Source organism: Brassica napus, chromosome C9 (assembly GCF_020379485.1).
Source record: "Brassica napus cultivar Da-Ae chromosome C9, Da-Ae, whole genome shotgun sequence".
NCBI classification, from domain to species: domain Eukaryota; kingdom Viridiplantae; phylum Streptophyta; class Magnoliopsida; order Brassicales; family Brassicaceae; genus Brassica; species Brassica napus.
Window position 1 is genome coordinate 25,774,355 of NC_063452.1, and position 21,889 is coordinate 25,796,243.

The window sequence follows — 21,889 nt, forward strand, 5'->3', positions numbered from 1 at the left end:
AAAGTACAACACATGAACTCCCCCAGATGAATGCATCACTGTAGTAGACGCATTCCCATCTGGTATCCGAGTCTTCTTGAACGTTGAAGTTGCCTATGACTTGGTGAAGATGATCAGCTGGATTCTCCTTGAATGAACTTGTAAGTCTTGGATGAACTGATGGTGCTTCAAACGGTGCTCGGATGGACTTTATAATCTGCAATAAAACTTTACTTGCAGGTCCTTTTTCATGTCCCACGGATTCTCTTTGGTTATATGGCTTTCCCAAAACGTGGACATTCAATATATATTGAGTCATAGACCCAGAACACATACGAACAACTTTACTTCATATCTTTCGTTCATTCGGACTTATATCTCTTCGTATGTGCCAATGGCTTTATCCATTGTAACCAATCATTCTTTATTTTCTTTTGTCGATCCATGTTGAGCTATAGACCTTGTCTATATTCGTTCATAATCATGAGTGTCTAAGGTCATACCATCAATAATTATTTGCTGCAATGAAACTCATCACACAATGAATTCGCAGTCATACACTCATGTCCTTTGTACATGGTTATCGATCTTTTCTTGCTTTAGCAATGCTTATAATCATTAAGCCACGACCAGACATCCTTCTGGTCACTATCCTGGTTTATGGTTCTCACTTAGGCGTGCTGACACACACACACACGGCTATGATTTTTCTACAGACTTTCCATATGTAAAACATAGCCTGTTTAATCAATCGATAACTTGTATCATTGAACCTTTGAACCATTAAACATTTTTCTCTCAGTTGGTCTTTATTATGATCACAAGGAATTATAATATTTTCTGTATGGACTGACTGTACTAAGTAAATACTTAGTCTTTCATATTACTTACAGCTGCTGTATATTACAATCCATAAACAACTTAGGAACAAAGCTTGTTCTATGAGAATTTCTTTCTCATATTTCTATGGTACGTTGATACCTTTATCCAGTGATCCATTTGCTGCTTACTACACCATTATTTCTTTAGTAAATATCCAGACAAAATTAAACTTGATTTTCTGTAGTAGCATCCACCATATAGGAGCATATCTCTTTATAAATTGTTTCTTGGTCCTTGTGAGTATCCTTGTGTAATCAAGCTATACTTGAACGTTATTTAGAAGGAACATGGACACACTATACCATGTGGTCATGTCCTTTAATCTCACGAAATTTCTTATCTCACAAGATCCATTCACTGGTTTCTTTCTTAGATGGCTTTTCTGTATGTACATGGTTACTACGCCCATCTGTCTTATAATTACTTTGAATTCTTTGAACACCCCACGTCCCTATATAGGTTTTATGAGTACTCTATGTGGGTTCATGATCCTCAGGTTATATCCTTCAAATCCCAAGTACTACAATCTTTTATGAGCTCTTATGTATGTAAATACATCTTTGGTGTTAACACTCTTTATCTTTAGTTTCATACTGTTCCAGACATGATCTAATTAGATTTTGAGATCTTATTATCCAAGACCTTTATACCTTGCAGTTTGGCGTCCCAAACTACATGGTCTGGTACCTTAGATGTGTGGTTGCGCAACCTTATTTCTCTGTCTGAACTGGTTTCTCTTATGAACTCGGATTTGTACGATTCTGAGCACCTTTCATTACTTTCCGAGGTTCCTTATTATTTGGAACTTATTTGTCTATCTCTAATAGACATTGTAGCAACTTGATTGTGTCTCTTAGACATCAAATTCGTGGTGCTTAAGCTGGTATGACATAGTCATTTTTTCTTTTCGGGTCAGTGTGTCTGGCATATATTTCTGCTAGCTTTTATATCTTTTGATCATATTCTTTTAGAACGTCTAGATCATAATCTTTGGTCTGAGGATCTTGCCAAGACAACTATGGTTGATACCATTATATTTCTCTTTTACTCTTTACTCTTTATCAGCCTGATAACTTTCTCCTTTCAAAGTTGGATAATCAGATTACTATCTTTTGTAATCTGTGTTCTTGGCCACTTGATTAAATCATCCATGTTTGGCACAAGATACATTATAGTTTCGTGGAGGAAGTCTTATTTATCTAATATATATTCTCAATCCTCATCTGAGGTTCCATCTTAAATGGCACACATATATGTGGTGGAATATTCGTATTTTCTTAAGATGGTTTGTGTATATGTCTGGTTTATGACCCTTAATCATTCAGAGGTGGGAATGTCTATGCTTACATGTATGGCCTGATGTAAATCAATATTTATATACATAATGTCCTTAAGCTTTAGGCTGGACGTGGGTGATGTACCATTAGTGAGAGCTTTAAAGCTTTCCAGCCGTGTATATTATGGTTGTAAACCATGGAATCCGAATTTATGATATGATCATGGACTGTGGGTTTTAGTCCTCTCTCCCCCTCATGAACATACTCATAATTTCGTAGTGCTTAGGACAGTGGAGCCTTAATTATTTTAGTGATTTTCCCTTTTGTGTACTTATAACACATTGTGAGATTTTATGGGATCACTTTTGTGCCTTAATTAATTTTTCATCATGTTTTGGATCAAGATGGCTAATCTGGTCATGCCATAAGTGTTTATTTCGTGGTGAACCATACTGGTTACCATGGCTTTATGCCTCTTTCATACTGATCCTTAGCATAGAATAAATCAGTAGAAAATATGGGTATAGGCATTCATAATGCTTTTAGGCGATTTTTCAAAAATCTAAAAGGAATCGTATTTTCTTTGCTCACTAGTTCAATGTAGAAAACATTGAAATTTTTTTTCTTTATAACTCAATGGGTCTGAATAATGTCGTGTCTTTTGCCATTGTCAGTACCAATTAATTGATTTCAAGTGATTGTAGGAAGGTAAAGTTGAACCTATACAATCAAGATGAAGTTAAATCTATGCGAGAAATCAATCTATCAGTGAACTGACTCATTAGTCTACACCCAACAATTGATTTTATGTGATTGCAGGAAGGTAAAGTTAAACCTATACAATCAAGGTAAAGTTAAACCATGCATGAAATCAACTATCAGTGGACTGATTATCCTTTTATTAAGGTTTTATTTGTTATTTAATCAAGAATCATCAAGCAAGATAATATATAAAAACAAAATCGTTTTTATTATTTCAATAACATAAATGAATAACAAATAAATCAAATCAGATATGAAAACATAAAATCAGAATGTCGGAAAATTATTCAATGTATAATCCGACCTCATGGTCCATGAGTGTCCACTCGGAATCCTCCTCAGATCTCTTCTTATCAAATGTGGCTTTATTAGCTTCAGGGATTTTCATCTCACTGTCTAGTACTTCATAATATATCTCCATGATGTCATTAAACCGTCTGATGTTATCCATCCTTTTCTGCTTCTTTTGCTCAATGTCTAATAAATATGAGAACATGTCATAATAGGTGGTGAAACCTTTGGCCTGATGTGATAACAACACTTCCTCTGAATGGAATGTGTCACGAGTTTTGTTTAACAAATCCTCGTTTGTTACCAATTCACCACATAGTCTAAGACTATAGGTGATTCTCATAAGATCAGAGTGATAATTGTCCACGGATTCATAATCCTGGAACCTTAGAGCTTCCCATTTTTTCTTGGATTCGTGCAACAATGGCTCACAGAATCTAGAATTCAAAAATGACCAGAGATTATGAGGATCATTAACATATCCAAACTCGTCTCTTAGGTCCTCACAGAGATGGTGTCGCATAATCATTATGGCTCTGTGTCTTTCACACGCAAGGGTGTCATTGCCATACTTGATGCACTTCCCAAGTCCTCTAGACTTCAAGACGGCTGAAGTGTTTATAGCCCAATCAAGATAATTATCTCCAGAGAGATCAAGGGCTTTGTAATCTGAGGGTATGAAACTCGACATCTGAAATCATTATTCAAAACAGGTCTTAATCAAGTAATCTTTTTGAAATTTTTCATGCTTCATATCAATGCCACACACGGACCAAAAGAAAAAAAATTTCTAAATGATGCATTTTCTTAAAACCATACGGTTTAAGGTGTGGATCAATGTATTTTTCAGATTTAAGGTCCTCTTATTTCAAACACAAGGTTTCAAGGCCTTTAGGGATTCTATCTTAGATGATCAGGAAAATGTTCCATATTTTCTTCATCCCATTGGATCGGATCATTTAGTATAATGATTTTTTTTTTCAGTTCAGATCAGATTTCTTGAAAACTATGAATGATCTATATCCCTAACAGTCGAGATTTCATGTTCAGTATGCAATATTAGTATGCAAACAATATGCAATCAAGCAAACCAATTCAATCATGAAATCAGGTTAGGGTTTTCGAAAAATATACCATATATTTATTATTATTATTTTTTTTTCGAAAAATAATCAAATCAGAAATTATTGTGACTTAAAAAAAAAAAATCAGGAAGATTTGATTTATTCAAACAATTTATTATATACTTTTCGATTTAAAAATAAATATATTTTCTCAGATATATCTCCGATATTTCGATTTTAAATATTAAAAAAATATTTTTTTTCAATCCTAATCAAGTTCTAGTCGTTATCAATCATCAGGAAAACAAATTTTCAGACAAGAACAGGAGGTAAAACCTCGGATTAATTTATGAAACCATGATCAGATTTTCAAAAAAAATTATGTAACATGCAGTCCTTAACAGTTCTAGTTGATTCAGATCAGATAAGAACATTAAACAGGACAATAATGATAAGTTTAAGCAAGTAACAGTCGGTTTCTTTCAACATATAGCAGTCAGATTTTAAAAAAAAATTGTTTAACTTTCAATCCTAAACAGTTCTAATGTGAAACTATCATCAGGAAAAGTTTTAAACAATTTTAAAATCAGTTTCAGATTAAGAACAGGTTCAAAACAAGTTCAGGTTCGAGATTTTAAAGAGTTTATGGTTTCTGGTTTTATTTTATTTGCAGAGACATGTTGCTAAATATAGCTACATGGCTGCGGATGGGGGTATTTAATACTTTTATGGGTTTTAGATGAGTTTCCGATGATACCTGAAAACTTTTGATGGGTTGATCGGTCTATCAGTTAGAGATCTTCCTGGTTAGCTGATGGATTGCTCGGAATTATTGTTTTTGTTGCTGCTTGTTGGAATAGGAGACTGGTATATGGTTGAGAGAGATTTGGTTTCTGGAACAAATTTTTCGCCTGTATTGTAGCTGAGCGTGAGGGCGCGTCCGAACTCCGATTGATGCGGGGTTAGCGGCGTTGGCTTCGTCTCGTCAAGAGCTTTAATTTGGTATCTGGCTCGTCGTCTGGATCCACAGGAGTTGAGGGATAGATCTGTTTGAAGTTCGTTGGGAATTAGGGTTTTTACTGCTCGGATTTATTTCTGGTTTTTAGGGTTAGGGTTTATGAGAGCAACGTCGTGCTGATAACGTGTTGTAAATGAATTGTTGGAGAAATACTTCTGTTATTATTACTGTCGACCAGAAGGTCCATATATATACAAGGTATTAGACCGTCATAAGGTTATGTTTATCCTAACAAGATAAGGATAAGGATAAACACTATGTTACAGATATACATGGAATATATACTAGATAAACACATAGTCTCTGGTTATCTTTATCATGTCCCGGATTGGGCCTGCAGTACGGGCTGGTCCATGGTCGATCATCATTTGGTTTATAACAAAAAAAAGTATTATAAAATATTTTAACAAGAGACACTTCTGGTTTATATACTCCTTATTTATTCTTATTTAGTTTCTCTATACTTTCTCACATCCACAAACTAATTTGCTGTATGGTGCGATATTTGTGTAAACTGTGCAAACTATTATATTATATATGTTGATTGATAATAATTAGAAAAATTAGGTCTCATATATACCCAAAAAACCATATTTAAATAAATACCTAAACACTATTGACATTTCTAAACCCTCGTACTGCCTCTGGCCCTGCTCAAACTTCTTCATTCTTCTTCTCGAATTTCCCTAAAATCTCTATCAAACTTATCCATTTTCTCGTTCATTTTTCCTAATTCTTTAATCTTCTTTAAAACTATTTCAGTATTTCTTACAAATGGATTCTTCTTCTCTTTTCTATTTTTACCATTGTAGATCCAATAAATAGTTTCATCGATGATTTCTTCTAGAATAGCTTTTCTATCAGTTTCTTCGATGTTTACCACAATTTTAAAGGTTCCAAGTGAGTCAACGCATACCGGAGAGATCTCTTCGGTTCATGTGTTGGTAAAATCACATGGTCGTATGGATGGACGACAACCTGAAATTCTCATTTCAATTGTGAGTACATTAATCGCTTTATAACATATTTGGGTAATTTTTTGGTTAAGCCTTGTGAGCAGATACATGTTTGGATAATTGCTACCAACCAGTGGTGCGTATAATTTAAATTGTTCGGTAGATGTTACAAAATAGGTGTGATTTGATATATGATATACAAATTTGTACATAATATATTTTTATTAGCTGAGACATGTTTCTTTAACTGTTACAAAACATGTTCACACTTTTTAAAATTAAGGGTAAGATGTTTATAAGTAGCTTGAGTTACCTGATAAATATTTTGTTAAATGTTACAAAATTGATTATCGAACTAATTTATGTTTTACATAGTAAATAACATACTACATTGAGGTTATTGGTTTCACCACATGATAAGTACTTTTTTAATAAAAAAATTATTCACTAACAATTTATATAACATTTACTTTAAAACTTAGCGTTAAACTTCTTTTGCTACGAAACAGTTTTGTTTATAAAATACGTAGTTGTTAGATATTACATAATAGGTTACCGTGATAATTTAATCTTTAGCTTGTACATGTTTGGTTAGTTGTTATCTAACTTGTTAGACGATGTTTATAATGGTTAATGAGATCTAAAAAAACTAGATGACGTTAGCTGATACATGAATTAATAGATGTTACTAAATAGGTTATTGTTCTAAGTTAATCGTTATATTTGTAACTTTTTCGCAATCCCTATTTTAACCATTGATTTTCAATTTGAAAACCTCAACTGAGAGATAAACAAACTGGGGAATTGAAGAGGAGGATATTACCGTATGATTAGCATCCATGGTGTTTCAAACATCAACATTATTGATGTAATGGCGATCGAGAAGATGAATTGAGGAAGAGGAGATTATCGTATGATTGATGTCGGAACATAGTAGGTGATGATTTGGAGATTTAAAAAGAAGATCGATTGATCTGAAAAGAAGCTTTAATATTAATAAAGGTTGAGAAAATTGGGAAAGAAAGAGAAATGAGAGAGATGTGAGTTCGGGAAAAAAAGAGAAACATGAAGAAACTTTAGGGAAGGGGTAAAATGGGAAAAATGAACACAAATATCTACAGTAGAAAGGGATTTTCATGGTTTTGGATAGTTTCTTAATTTTTTATTGATTTGGGTATATTAATCCAATTGTCTCTAATAATTAAGTTCGAGGTCTTTGGGATTATTTTATGAATACGAACGGATAGAGACGGATCGGTATTATTGCGCTTCTTAGAACATCTCTAATATAAAATTTTATTTTTTTCTCTAAAATAGAATAAAAAAATAGAGTAAAATTGCTATAACTTAACTTTATATCTCATTTTATAATGAAGTAATGAACAAACAAAAAATAAATTATTCTATTTATGGAATAAATTCTATTATAGAATGAAATATAAAATTGAGTTGTAACATTTCTTACTTCATGCTTCATTTCACTCTATTTTAGAGTAAAAAATGTAGTGGATTGGAGATGCCCTTAAGGTTATAGAATAGGAGAAAGCAACTCGAGATACTAGGATTAGGAAACACCAGCTCTTATCCTCACCTCTCATCGTTAATAATAATCTAATCGTGCAATCATATGATCTAATCAATGTGTCAGCTAACTAAAATTCAGAAATATATTCTTTCTTTATGTTTTATTCGGGGCGATACGTATCCACAATAAATATAGTAAGGGGTTAGAAAGTGGCTTACGTAATCTTATTAGATAGGTTTAACGAGTAATTACTTAACTACGAGATCAACATTATATATATAAATTAGTTTATGTATTAAATATTTTTACATTTTATGAAATTATAAATATATATTAAATAGTTAAAAGTCAGTAATTATTAAATATATAATTAAATTGGTGCGAACATATAAATCAATTTTAATAATTCAAAAAATATTTTTTTTATTTGATAGGATATGTTATTAAATTTAAATGATACTAACATATATAATATATTTTAGTATATTTTTAATATTAATGTCTATTAAATGATGATTTCTACTCATATAGTTTTTTTGATCATTTGTATCTTTTATAGAAAAAATTTAAATTATTGATAACAAAATTTTCATTATGGGATTAATAGTTTTAGTAATTTATAATTTAAAAAAAAAATAAGTTGTCAATGATCGTTCAAAAATTTTATCAAAAAAATTGTTCAAAGTAAATTTTGAAACTAAAATATTGTATTTTATATGGTTTATAGTTTAATTTAAAACGATATATATATTAATCTTAATAATTAATTAAATTAGACTTTTTACTTATATAATTTTTGTAATCATTTGTATATTGTCATAAAAAAAATTTTAAACCATGGATCATAAAATTTGAATGTGAGACTTTTAACAGTTTTAGTAATTTATAGCTGTTTGTGAAAATTTAAAATATAACATATACATAAAAATCTAAATTTTTATTATATGGTTATTGTGGTTGTTTAATTTATTTAATAGTTTAAAATTAAACAAATATGATAGAAGGTACACTATTTTTTATCAAATCTTTATTATTCAAAATCATTAATTGTCATATATACTTTAGCCACATTAGGCAATTCCGTAAATTTTATTTAAGGAAATAATAAAGTACATTAATGATGAATTTATTGTTAGTTTAATAAAAAGTTTATTATATAATTAGATGGACCAACATATTTCTCTAATGATTCTAAAAATCATTTTAGTGATGACATGTGGTTACAAAATGAAGTTGTAATGCTTCTCAAATAATATATAGGGGATTAGTTTCGGAAGGGTTAGTGGATCAAAACCTTAATTTGATTGTTAATACTATATAGTAACCAATGAAAGTTTTCTGTGAAAATGATGTTGAATTAGATCAATAGAATAAAACCAATAGCATACAATCATATGGAGTTATGTAAATGTGACTAAGCGATAGTATCGTCTTCATATCATTGTACCGAACTCTTTATTTTCATAATCACTGATTTAATATAAGTAAGATTACGAACCTCGAATATTAATAACTAAATAATGAAAACATGTAAATAAATAAATATGTGGAAGTGTTTTAAAGGTGGCAAAGTGGAGATATTGGGTTATAAAGCATCAATATATCAAATTGTTTTCATATAGTTGAAGCTTATAATAGGCGAAGGATCGCACTTTAATTTCTAGTGCAGTCAGAATATTTTTCTGCTTGCTATAGGAATTTCCAATGAAGATAGCATACTCCACGATGAGACTTAGGGGTCAACTGGGTTTAACGCTATCACCCGTGAAAATGGTAGCGGTTTTTGGTATTTTATAACAATCATAAAAATGATGTAAACCGATTTATACCTCTCTAAAGTTTTCAAAATCAAAAGTTTATGGTAGCTAGAATTTCGGTTGCGGAAAGATAAATAAAACTATTTATTTAAACACCCATATAAATGTATAAGAAATAGTTAGTTACATTTTTTGAAATTAAAATAATATAAATTCTAATATATATATATATATATATATATATATATATTATATTTAAATTTATATTATAAAACTTTAAATTAAAAAATATTTGATATAAGTTTTTAGATATAAATATATATATACATATATATAAACCACAAATAATTTTTAAAAATTAATACTATGATTTTATAATTATAATAATAAATTTTTGACATTTTATAATTATATAAAATGTTAATATTATTAATTTATTATTTAACAGTTGACATTTGGTAGTCAATCAATCATAATTATCTCTCAAACACACAAATTTCTAACCATTGTACTAGTCGTACAAATCACTTATTAAGGATTAAAATCTCAACTACCCGCATTCCCAAACTCCCGAAATTGCTGTGTTTACATCAGTGTTTTTATAGCACTTAGAAAGTTAGATTTTTTGAAATCATCCACAACCTTTTTTTTCCTATTCTTCTCATCATTATTTTTTATAAACTAAATCCTCGCATATATATTTCATTATTTTGTACATCATATCAATAATTGTGTTAATAAAAATTTATTGGTATATATATATATGTACGAGGGATATCACATTATGTATACAAACTATAAACTTTATATGTTGTTGCACTCTAATTAAATGGTCTACAAATTTACTTGCTTAATTTCGCGCGTGATCCTATAATATTGTTTTTACTGGCCAGAATCTAATCACTTCAGGAAATTTAAAAATAATTTTCTTAAAAGTCTTCTCAAGTCAATGTAAGCCCGCCAATTTTTTTAGCAGATTCTTACATCAAAATAAATCGTCTGAAATAGTATTTCCCCATTATAACTTCAATCTTTTACCAAAAAAAAATAAATTTTCAATCTTTTCAGATAAATATATCTTTGTGGAAACAACTTATATATACTTCAACTGTTTATTAGTTATATAAAGTTGTGGGGTCTTTTTTTCATTTATGCTGTGAAATGATGGTCGAACCGTATGCTGATCAACTTCAGCAGTCAGGTCAGGTCGAAGTGGGGGTTGGAAAAGGTGGTAATGGATTTTACCACTCTTTTGTTGTTGGCATAACCGTCTTTCTATCGGTGTATAAAGTGTGGTTCTCATGTAATGACCTCGGTTACAAACGGTGGCATTGATCATCTTAGTTCGATACTTTTGTATTTTCTCATGTATCGGTGAATTTGTATTTGGTGCATTAGCCACGAGTGGTCACTAAGAAATGTTTGGACCCACTCACTATAAATTTCAGGACCTAATTATCAAGTAATATGGCGTTTCTTTTTTTTTTGTCAATTTATTACTGGGCCACAACGGGCCGGCCCAGTTGGCCCATCAACCTTACCACAGGAAGCGCAGGTCGAACCCGAAATGTCTGGGAGATTGACGTGGTACGCAGACCACCTGTCCTAAAAGCTCCTGGCAATAATATCTCGTTTCTATCTCGATATTTTCAATTTTCTTGGACAAAAATTAAATAAATATAAGAGGTTTAAATCTGTTGGAGTAATCCCAACCCTCTTTCACGTGGTATCAACTAAACGCGGGTTCATGAGTTTTGTAGTAGAGTAGATACGTATATTTTGTGTGTATCTATGAGCATGTATATGTCAAAGTGAATAATGACAAATATCCAATTTGCCATACAAAATCATCAAATTAGTAGTTTTTTTCCCTTAGATTCTCTAATATTTTTTAGATCGTTAACAACGAATGAAAGAATAATAGATTTGACATATATTTTGTATCAAGCACATTCGATTAGAATCTTAGTGTTATTGATGGTCAGATACATCTTTCTAGAATTCTTGTAATAAGGCTATAATCTACTTTTCATCCTACGGTCAATTTGATATCTCAAAAAGAATTGAAAGAATTGTCGACTTGTCATACTTATATTGACAATGCATTTCTATTTTGTTGGTTAATGGATAGTATAATTAAACGCTAATGAAAATACTTTCTATAATATATTCTGTAAAACTGCAAACTACTTTATTTCGTCAAAAAAAAACTGCAAACAATTTTAAAATCTTACTGAAATATAAATTACAAGAATCAGTCCATTGATCGCGCTTATAAAGGAAAACGAACGAGGGGCGAAATTAGTATTTATTTAGGCTAGGTCGCTTAGCTAGGAAGTTGAAACAATGGTAGGCATAAATGGATCGTTTGTACTTGGTGCTCAAACTTATCCCGGCCTATTAGTTAAAGGATAATTTTTTTTTTTTTTTGATAAATACCAATGTGTTTGTTACTTATTTCTGATTGTGGGGAATCACCTTATGTTATACCTACGAAGTTATCAACATCTTAAATAAAAACTTACATATCACATGACAATAGGTAATATGTTGTAAGCTACTTTATAGGGTATTTAAGTGTATAATCCCTCAATAAATCGTGAAACCACCGATTGTTCAAATGGTCTACGAGTATGTACCAGTCTTGCAACTTCTGCCTTTATATAAATTACAATCATAATTGAAAATTGATTTTATATATATATATATATATATATATATATATATATAATATCCTCAACATACACAGTTCACACTATATCCATAGGACCCACTTGTCCATGATTCGTTATTTTTCTAACTCTCCAACATTATAAAACCCTCCCACTTCCTCCTATTAACTTCAAACTAATTTCTACCCACGAATACAACTACACAAGCTCTTTGATATTCATCTCTCACTCTTGTAAACCAAATCCAAACAATGACTCCGGCGGAAATCACCGGGTATTATCAATATCTATCGCCGGAGAATTTATCAACAATCCCGGCGGAATTCAACATACTAAACATGCCCTCATCTCCAATCTCTTCCTCTTCATTAAACTACCTAAACGATCTCATCATCAACAACAACTATTCCTTATCATCCAACGGTCAAGATCTCATGATGAGCAACAACTCAACTTCTGACGAAGATTATCATCAACATCATCAGAGCATCACCGCACTCGACGAGAGGAAACAAAGGAGAATGCTTTCAAACAGAGAATCCGCGAGGAGATCTAGGATGAGGAAACAGAGACATCTTGACGAACTCTGGTCTCAGGTGATAAGGCTTCGCAACGAGAACAACTCTCTTATCGATAAGCTGATCCGCGTATCAGATACGCAAGATAACGTATTGAAAGAGAACTCTAAACTCAAAGAAGAAGTTTCTGATCTTCGACAGCTTGTATCTGAACTAAAGCCCAACAAGAACAACAGTTTTCTAAGAGAGTTCAAAGAAGTTTAGTATTTCTTCAAAATAAATCGGCGGGGCAGAGATATGGGGGTTTGTGTTATCATATTGGGTTTTGGTTGGTTCTAGAATGTAAGAGCACCATTATCCTAGAGACCCTAAATGGGTCTCTAATTTTTTTTTTAATACTTTTTAATTGTAAAAGTGAATTAAGAGACTGGATTAAGAGACCCGAAAATTTACGTGCTCCATTGCAAGTTTCTTATTTAAAGGTTCTTAAAAAAAAAAAATTAAATTAAACACCAATTTTTTTTTTGATTTTTCTTATTAAACTTAAATTTTTTCTTAAAACATAGTACAAGATAACATTTTAAATATTGATTTTAAAATAAAAACATAAAAAATAAAAATGAAGGAATTTGTTTGATGACTTTGTGAGAAGAATGGAAATTGTTTTGTGATTAAATAGAACTTGTGCGATGATTGTGAGAAGGAGAGATGAAGGAACTTGTTTGATGAGTGAATGACTTTGTCTATAAAATGACCGACCTGAATAAACACATATATAGAGAATGTAATGGAATGAATGGTTATAGCAGCAGCTCATCTCTTATAAACCTCTGCAAAGAAGAACACGAGAGAAACATTACATCAAGTAGACTCCTATTATAAACACAAAGCTTGCTCTACAACAATGATCCGAGAACAGATCCTAGAGTGTATGTTGTTCTTGCAGCATCCAAAAAATTTCATAAGCAGATTAAACGTGAGTACATAATTCTAGATATATCACCAACCAAACAGAGCAACCAACCATTAAGCTTAGTCTGCAGCAATGGTCCAACAACATATCCTAGAGTGTATGTTCTTGGTAACATCTTTACTAAAGTCTCATTCTTTTTCTCATACCCAAAAACATTTCATTAGCAGATCAACTGTGAGTACATGATTCCAAACATCTCACCAACCAAACAGAGCAACCATTAAACTTACTCTACACCAACGGTCAAAGAACATAACCTAAACTCTACGTTCTTGTTCCATCTTTATTAAAATCTCAACCTTTTTATTCATATCTCACTCACTAAATCAATCAAAGCAGTAACTTTTAAAAGCTATAAACTGCCCATACCTAACTTTCTTGATGAGAACCTTCTTCTCCGAGTTCTTGATGTGATGAGTCTGCTGCGCTTTTATCAGCCTCTCCATCCCGCTCGACTGCATCTAGTTTCTTTCTAATTATCCCAAAAGGAGCTGTTGCACTCCAGCTCCTAGCACCATCATCTCTCCAACGTTATTTTATTCTTCAACGTTAAATCAAAGAAGAAAAGTACAGAGACAGAAAGAAAAAAACTTTCTCTTCCATCTTCTTCTTTAGCTCACGATACAAAAAACCCATCTTTCAAAACTCTGTCTCACCACCTCCATTGACAGACCTGAAGCTATGTTTCCTCGTCAAAACCGTTCACCACCATACTTAAAGTCTCTGTCTTTGAGCGTTTCCTTCAAAGGGTGGAGGCTTCCGAACAGAAAGTTCAAGTCTTGGGCTCTCAAAATATCATATCTCCGCAAACCCGCATGGACCCAAGCCGGCGTTTTCGAAGCAATCATCGCATCCACAAAAGGATTCAGCAAAAATACGGATCTTCTCCTGGGCATCGGGGATGAAGAGATCGAGGGTCTGACAGAGCAGCATAGCGGTGGAGTGCGGTTGTTTGAGAGAAGAGCTGATGAGGAGAAGGTAGAAGAAGCCGCCATGGGAGAGGGAGTGGAGAGAGACAGAGAGGAAGAGAGAGAGAGAAAGGAAGAGAGGAAGGCGAAGAGAGGAAGAGAAGAGACGGCTCTTCATGTACCAAATTAAGAGACGCCTCTACGGTTTATTTCTCTTTTTGATTTTTTTTTAAATCAAATTAAACATAAGATACCCTCTAAAGACGGGCGATAATGATGCTCTAAGGTTGGTAAGGATCATATATCACAACTTGCCGCCACGTAACAAAGTTAGAATCTATGTTTATCTTACGTATTAAGAATTTTTATATTCAGCACTATCCCCATAAAATAACGTTTGAAGTATATACTCTGAACACATGAGAGATTTTTGAAAATGAATGAACGATGAAAGACACAATGGTGATGAAACTTTACAGTCTAGTTTTTTACACTAATACTAAACGAAAATTAATAAATAAAAAGATGACCAAAGTAGTGTCATAAAATGTTGATCAACTATGACGACCTATATTAACACATTTAATTGAGAGGTTGTTCGCCGCATAAATAGACTTGCACTCAACAGCATTAAAACATATATGGCAAACAAGAAAGAAAACAAAAATATTGCTAAAAATGGTGGTGTAGAACCTAAAATCTACACTAATTATTTGATAGTTGATATCACTCAAATTATCATAAAGAGTCATTTATACTCTCTCAAATAAGAGATCGAGTTGTAGTACTTATGGATCGAATTCACAGGGAGCTAGGGAACCAATTAGATCTAAACAGTTTATGATTAAGCTAGACTAATAGTTTTAAAGCAGTAAATAAAGATATGCAAAGCAGTAAACAATAAACAAGTTGAACAAGAAAATTGTTCAGCTTGGCAAAGAGTTATTTGATGGAAGGATGGTTACTAGACTTAGGGTTTCATTCAGGTTATTAGAACTCTAAACTATAGATGCTAAAGATTGATTCTAGAACTCGATATCTAATAAAAAGACAACCAGCTCTCGTTGTGAGTCTAATCTATTGACTAAGTTCAGTGTTTCAGCTCTCGCATGTTAACACAGATCGAGTGTCGATCGACGCTATGGTATGAGCGTCAATCGATGCTACGGATTGAGTGTTGATCGATGCTATGGTATAAGCGTCGATCGATGCTGCCTTAGGTAAGCGTTATCGATCTGATCGATTATGTTCAACTAGATTCCTAGACCAACTCTCGTATGCGCCTAGGTATCTAATCCAACAGGATTCGAGTTCTGTTAATTGATTGCACTCTCGTGCCTCTCAATTGTCCTATGATTATAGGTTCAAGCAATTAGTCACATTCTCGTGGTTTTTCAACTAGTCTAGATCCTAGTATTACAAGCTATCCTGATGTAGAGATCTTTAGATATCCTAACAATCATATAATTCAGAAATTCATTCAAAACCCTAGAAATTCCTAAACCTAGCAGGTGGATCTACTCATGCATGATGTTTGTCACAGAAATCATAGATGAATAACATAAAATATAAATAAACCAAATAATGGAGTTCCTTCCTTCTCTCCTAATCTAGAACTATGAATAAAATAAAGTTTAGCCACCAACAATGGCTTAGAAAACACATAAATAGGATTTCTGGTCGTCCAAGGGTATTCTGGTAATTTGTTGTTGCTTCTGGGCTTCAGTCGGTCATAAAATATGCTTGGCCCGCATTCTGGCATCCATATCGATCGATATCATGAGTTCTGCATCGATCGACATACGTTCCTCTTCTCGACAGCTTCCTCTCGCGAGGCAGACTGACCACTCTTCAGTAAAACGGGCATAACGTCTGATACAGGATGCTGATTGACCTCAAACCGGTGGAATTCGAAAGGTAACTCAAAGCTATATCTTGTGCCAAAAGATGGGCTCAATCTAACGGTGGGAAGGTCTCCATCCATAGCTAAACATATGACACGTCTGTGCAGTTCTGCACCTCTAAAGACTCCAAAAGCACCATATTTCTCCAGAACGTACCTGAACCTGTAAATATTATAAATAGACTCTATATAGTAGTAAATATATATTAAAACACCTATTGACGATGGTTAAAAGTGGGTAAAATCCATGGTCTATCAACTCCCCCAGACTTACCCTTTTGTTTGTCGTCAAGCAAAACAAACAGGCTGTCTCTCTGAAAGAGGTTTGAAAACAGCAGGGACTCACATGATTTAAAACTTAGAATCAACAGCTCTACAATATTGCAATCCACATCTAAGAAGTCCTAATCATAAAAGCACATTATACCATATCCTAGCTTAGCAACCAAATTCACCTAGCCAACAACTTAGCAAATCCTGTCTGAAATTCCCCTCTACCAACCTCATTTTTTAACATAAATAAAAGTGCATGCTTTACCTTGGGAGTATCGATCATAGGATGCAAGGATTTTCAAACAAGTATCTAGATCTGCAGGTAAAAGTTGGTTCCTATCTTTTCTCTCTACTAATTTCTCTCTTAGTCAAAGTATGCTTATATTGCAAGATCATTGACCAAGATTGGAAAGGCTTCCATGAATCAAGCCTCAATGGTGGTTGCCACCAAGTCCTGTTTAGTTCTTTTTGACCTATATCCAAGAATTCATATGAATCGAACCTTGATGATTGCCGCCACCAAGTTCCGTTCGAATTCTTTTTGTTAGAATCCTTATAAAGCAAGCCTTAATGGTTGTAGCCACCAAGTCCTGTTCGGATTCCACCTAACTAACACCTATATATATATATATATATATATATATATATTTTTTGAAAATAAATATCTCTACCTATAAATCTAGGGTCGAAATAGAGAAAGAAAATGTGATAAATCTACACAAGGCTTTACCTTCCAGACTTATTTGAAGAATCTGATCTCATGTATACCAAGCCCCAAGACAAGCAGTTGTGTCAGGTTTAGTGTTGGAGATCAGCTTTGGTTCCTTCAAACAATCTCAGCAAGTGTGGATAGTTGACAAGTTGATCCACTTTAGTATCTTTAGTACTATCTGCAATCAATAAGTCTAGAATAGTGCTAAAGAATGGTTAGATAACAAGTAAAAATCATATAAGTTCATTATCCCCTTCTTGACTCAATAAAAATATTTTGAAAACATTTTTATAAGACTCATGAACACACTAGTATCAGTAGACCTCCCCCAGACTTAAACTACACTGTCCCCAGTGTAAATTCAGTCAGAGCTATGGTTAGAAATAAATCATATGGACTCAATGTAAAAAGTAAGAACGATATACCAGACCAGAATGAATGTCGACCGATGTAAGGATGTTGATATCGGTCGACGCAGGTAAAGCAATGTCGATCGATGTCGACAGGTTCGCTTGGTCGATATAGATGGCAATCGTTTACTCGGTTCTTCTTCTTTTTTTTTTTTTTTTTTTACTAACTAAAACACAATATTAGTTGAACCTCCCCTAGAATTAAATAACACTATCTCTAGTGTTATACAGTCTAAGATTGGTGGGGTAATAAATCATAAGGACAATATGTAACAAGGAAAAACGGTATACCTGACTTTGATGTGAGTGCCGACCAACACAGTTAAGTGGCGATCAATACTCTTGAAGCTCTGTCGATCGACACAGTTAAGTGGCGATCGATCGATTCTAGTGATGCTCTGTCGATCGATGCTGCGCAGCCATCATCGATTGTCTTGCAAACTCGTCTTCCTCGGATCTTTTCCTTTCTCCCACTCAGCGCTTATTTTTAGTCATTAGCTTGACTTTGGAGATCTGATTTAGCCCGGATGAGAATGAGAACTCGCTCCAAACAAGTCTCGATGTATACTCTCTGAAGCTTTATCATTCTTGTGTGAAAGCCTCTTCTATAGACTCTTCTCCTTTGTCTATCATCTCAGCAATAAGGAGTGCTCGAATCTGTGCAAATGGCTGTGAGAAGCATCTGCTGCGCACTCTGGGTTTCCTGACACCATCTGAGAAGTGAGGGATCAATGATACCTGAGAATTACTCATGATCCTTTTTCTCTTCTTCCATTTCCTTCTCTTCTTTCCCCCAGACTTTTCTGATCGCGTGGTGGTATCTCCATCCCTAAGATTTCCACACACATCGAACTCCTTCTGCTTTGATACGCGTCCAGTGTCGATCGATGGAGAAGTCGTAGCGTCGATCGATGCCGGCTTGTTGATGTCATTCGATGGTATCCACTTGGTGGCGATCGATGCTGCTTCTGCTGGGCCCTTATCGACTTCATCTCTAAATCGCAACCCTCTCTGAGAAGTTTCTGCATGTAGAGGATCATCAAGTACCCCAATGTAAGAGCTGAACTGCATACTTCTATCAGGTGGAATAGGAGATTCATCTTCAAACACAGCGCATGGAACCACAATCTTCATAGGATCATGTATCTTCTTCACTCTTTTATGAAACCCAACAGCTTCTTCTGTCCAGAAAGGTGGCCTCTGATGTTTAGGGACATCAAGGTGTGAGGCCTTAGACATGTACATCCTTTCCTCAATCGGTTCCATCTCAATTATGCAACATGGCAGAACGTCTAGCAATGGGCATCGATCGATATTAGGTGGGTGGTGTCGATCGATAATTGGTTAGCGGTGTCGATCGATGTCGGGTGGGTGTAGATCGATGATGTGGGGTGGTTGTCGATCGATCTCATCAGGTTGGTGTCGACCGATGCTAGCCTTTGAAGTTTCCAAATCTCTTCTCGAAGTATGCAGATCATCATCAAGCTTCTTCTTCGAATTTTGATCCATATCTTCAAGCCATTCCTCCAGCTCTAAGGAGTCTTCCATAGTGACTTCTCTGTCTACATCATCGATTGAGGTTGTAACGTCGATCGACGTTGAGGTCGTGATGTCGATCGACGTTGAGGTCATGATGTCGGTCGATGTTGAGGTCGTGTCGTCGGTCGACGTTGAGGTCGCGTCTTCAGTACCAACTTCCTCTACTCAGCTCAGCTCTCCAGACACATGTTGTTCATCCCTTTTTGCCATAATGTCGTCGAGCAGCTGTATTGGAATCATATACTCCTCATCTAACGATGCCAAGAACGTGTCCCATTTATCATTTTTCTCCTTTTCTCGAGGTGCTTCAGCATCATTAAGAAATCTGTAAAGGAAGGCTCTTTCAATGTCATCCCAGCTGGTTAGAGATCCTGGTTGTAGTTGACTGAACCAGCTGAATGCATCCCCAGAGATAGAATAGGGGAAGATCTTGTAGAGCATGTGGTATTCAGACACTTCATTCTGCTCACTCGACACGAGATCCTCCAGCTCTTCGATGTGGTTTCTGGGATCTTGGTGAGGAAGACCCTGGAAGGGGTTTTGACCTACCCAATCATACCACTCTCGGCTCAGGTCAAAGTCATTCATCTCAGCAACATCAATCACATCAGGGATCACAGGACCCTGAGCATTAATCAACTGTCCTGCGCTGTTGCGAGTGCGACCTTCTTCGTCTCTTAACATCCCATTCTCATCGACCTAAAGTATGAGCACTTCAATCTTCTCTGTCTCCCCGCAAGTGGTGTAATTTTTCACCGGATGAACAGTGTGGGATGAACAGTGCCCGGATGAACAGTATCATGGTGAACAGTGTCACGATGAACAGTGTCGACCGACACGGGATGAACAGTGTTGATCAACGGGGAATGAACATTGTCGATCGACGGAGAATGAACAGTGTCGATCGACGTCGGATAAACAGTGTCGTTCGACATCGGCTGCATATTGTCAAGGTGAACAGTACCTCGATGAACAGTACCTCGATGAACAGTATCTTGATGAACAGTACCGGGACGAACAATGTTTTCCGACACAGGTTCAATAGTGTCGATCGACATCGGGTGAACAATATCGATCGATGTGGGATGAATAGTGTCGATCGACGCTTGGATTTCAACGCTGTCAATCGCTGCTTGGAGGGTGTCGACTGCCCTCTTAGACTTATGGATCACGCGTTCCAAATCCAGTGGCTCTACTAGTAAGAGCCATATCCCCTTGTTGCTTCTGGTGCTCATATGAATGTACCTGAAACACAGGAAAAAAAAATTTATCAGTTTTTTGAACAGTAGTAAAACCTAGACTAAATCTAACTAAATAAGATCTAATGGCGATCAAAGCTCCCCGACAACGGCACCAAATTTGATATCACTCAAATTACCCTAAGGAGTGATTTATACTCTCTCAAATAAGAGGTCGAGTTGTAGTACTTGAGGATCAAATTCACAGGAAGCTAGGGAACCAATTAGATCTAAACAGTTTATGATTAAGCTATGCTAATAGTTTTAAAGCAGTAAATAAAGATATGCAAAGCAATAAACAATAAACAAGTTGAACAAGACAATTGTTCAGCTTGGCAAAGAGTTGTTTGATGGAAGGATGGTTACTAGACTTAGAGTTTCATTCAGGTTATTAGAACTCTAAACTATAGATGCTAAAGATTGATTCTATAACTCGATATCTAATGCAAAAGACAACTAGCTCTCGCTGTGAGTCTAATCTATCGACTAAGTTCAATGTTTCAGCTCTCGCATGTTAACACAGATCGAGTGTCGATCGACGCTATGGTATGAGCGTCGATTGACGCTATGGTATGAGAGTCGATCGATGCTACGGATTGAGTGTCGATCGATGCTATGGTATAAGCGTCGATCGACACTGCCTTAGGCAAGCGTTATCGATCTGATCGATTATGTTCAACTAGATTCCTAGACCAACTCTCGTATGCGCCTAGGTATCTAATCCAGCAGGATTCGGGTTCTGTTAATTGATTGCACTCTCGTGCCTCTCAATTGTCCTATGATTCTAGGTTCAAGCAATTAGTCACACTCTCGTGGTTTTCCAACTACTCTAGATCCTAGTATTACAAGCTATCCTGATGTCGAGATCTTTAGATATCCTAACAATCATATAATTCAGAAATTCATTCAAAACCCTAGAAACTTCTAAACCTAGCAGGTGGATCTACTCATGCATGATGTTTGTCACAAAAATCTTAGATGAATAGATGAATAACATAAAATATAAATAAAACCAAACAATGGAGTTCCAAGAGGACTCTGAAGGAGTTCCTCCCTTCTCTCCTAATCTAGAACTATGAATAAAATAAAGCTTTGCCGTCAACAATGGCTTAGAAAACACATAAATATGATTTCTAGTCGTCCAAGGGTATTCTGGTAATTTGTGGTTGCTTCTGGGCTTCAGTCGGTCATAAAATATGCTCGGCCCGCATTCTGGCATCCATATCGATCGA

At 34.6% G+C, this 21,889-nt stretch overlaps 2 protein-coding genes across 2 annotated transcripts; one reads left to right on the forward strand and one right to left on the reverse strand.

The window, feature by feature from the left end:
- Nucleotides 1–3,183: 3,183 nt before the first annotated feature.
- LOC125592559 lies at nt 3,184–3,882 on the reverse strand. The gene has a single exon (XM_048767793.1). It carries the CDS (start codon nt 3,880–3,882, stop codon nt 3,184–3,186), a length of 699 nt encoding a protein of 232 aa, XP_048623750.1.
- A 7,547-nt stretch (nt 3,883–11,429) lies between these two features.
- LOC111204538 (basic leucine zipper 43-like) lies at nt 11,430–13,393 on the forward strand. The gene has a single exon (XM_022699563.2). The coding sequence runs from the start codon at nt 12,435–12,437 to the stop codon at nt 12,963–12,965; it is 531 nt and encodes a 176-aa protein (XP_022555284.1). The 5' UTR covers nt 11,430–12,434; the 3' UTR covers nt 12,966–13,393.
- Nucleotides 13,394–21,889: the final 8,496 nt, after the last annotated feature.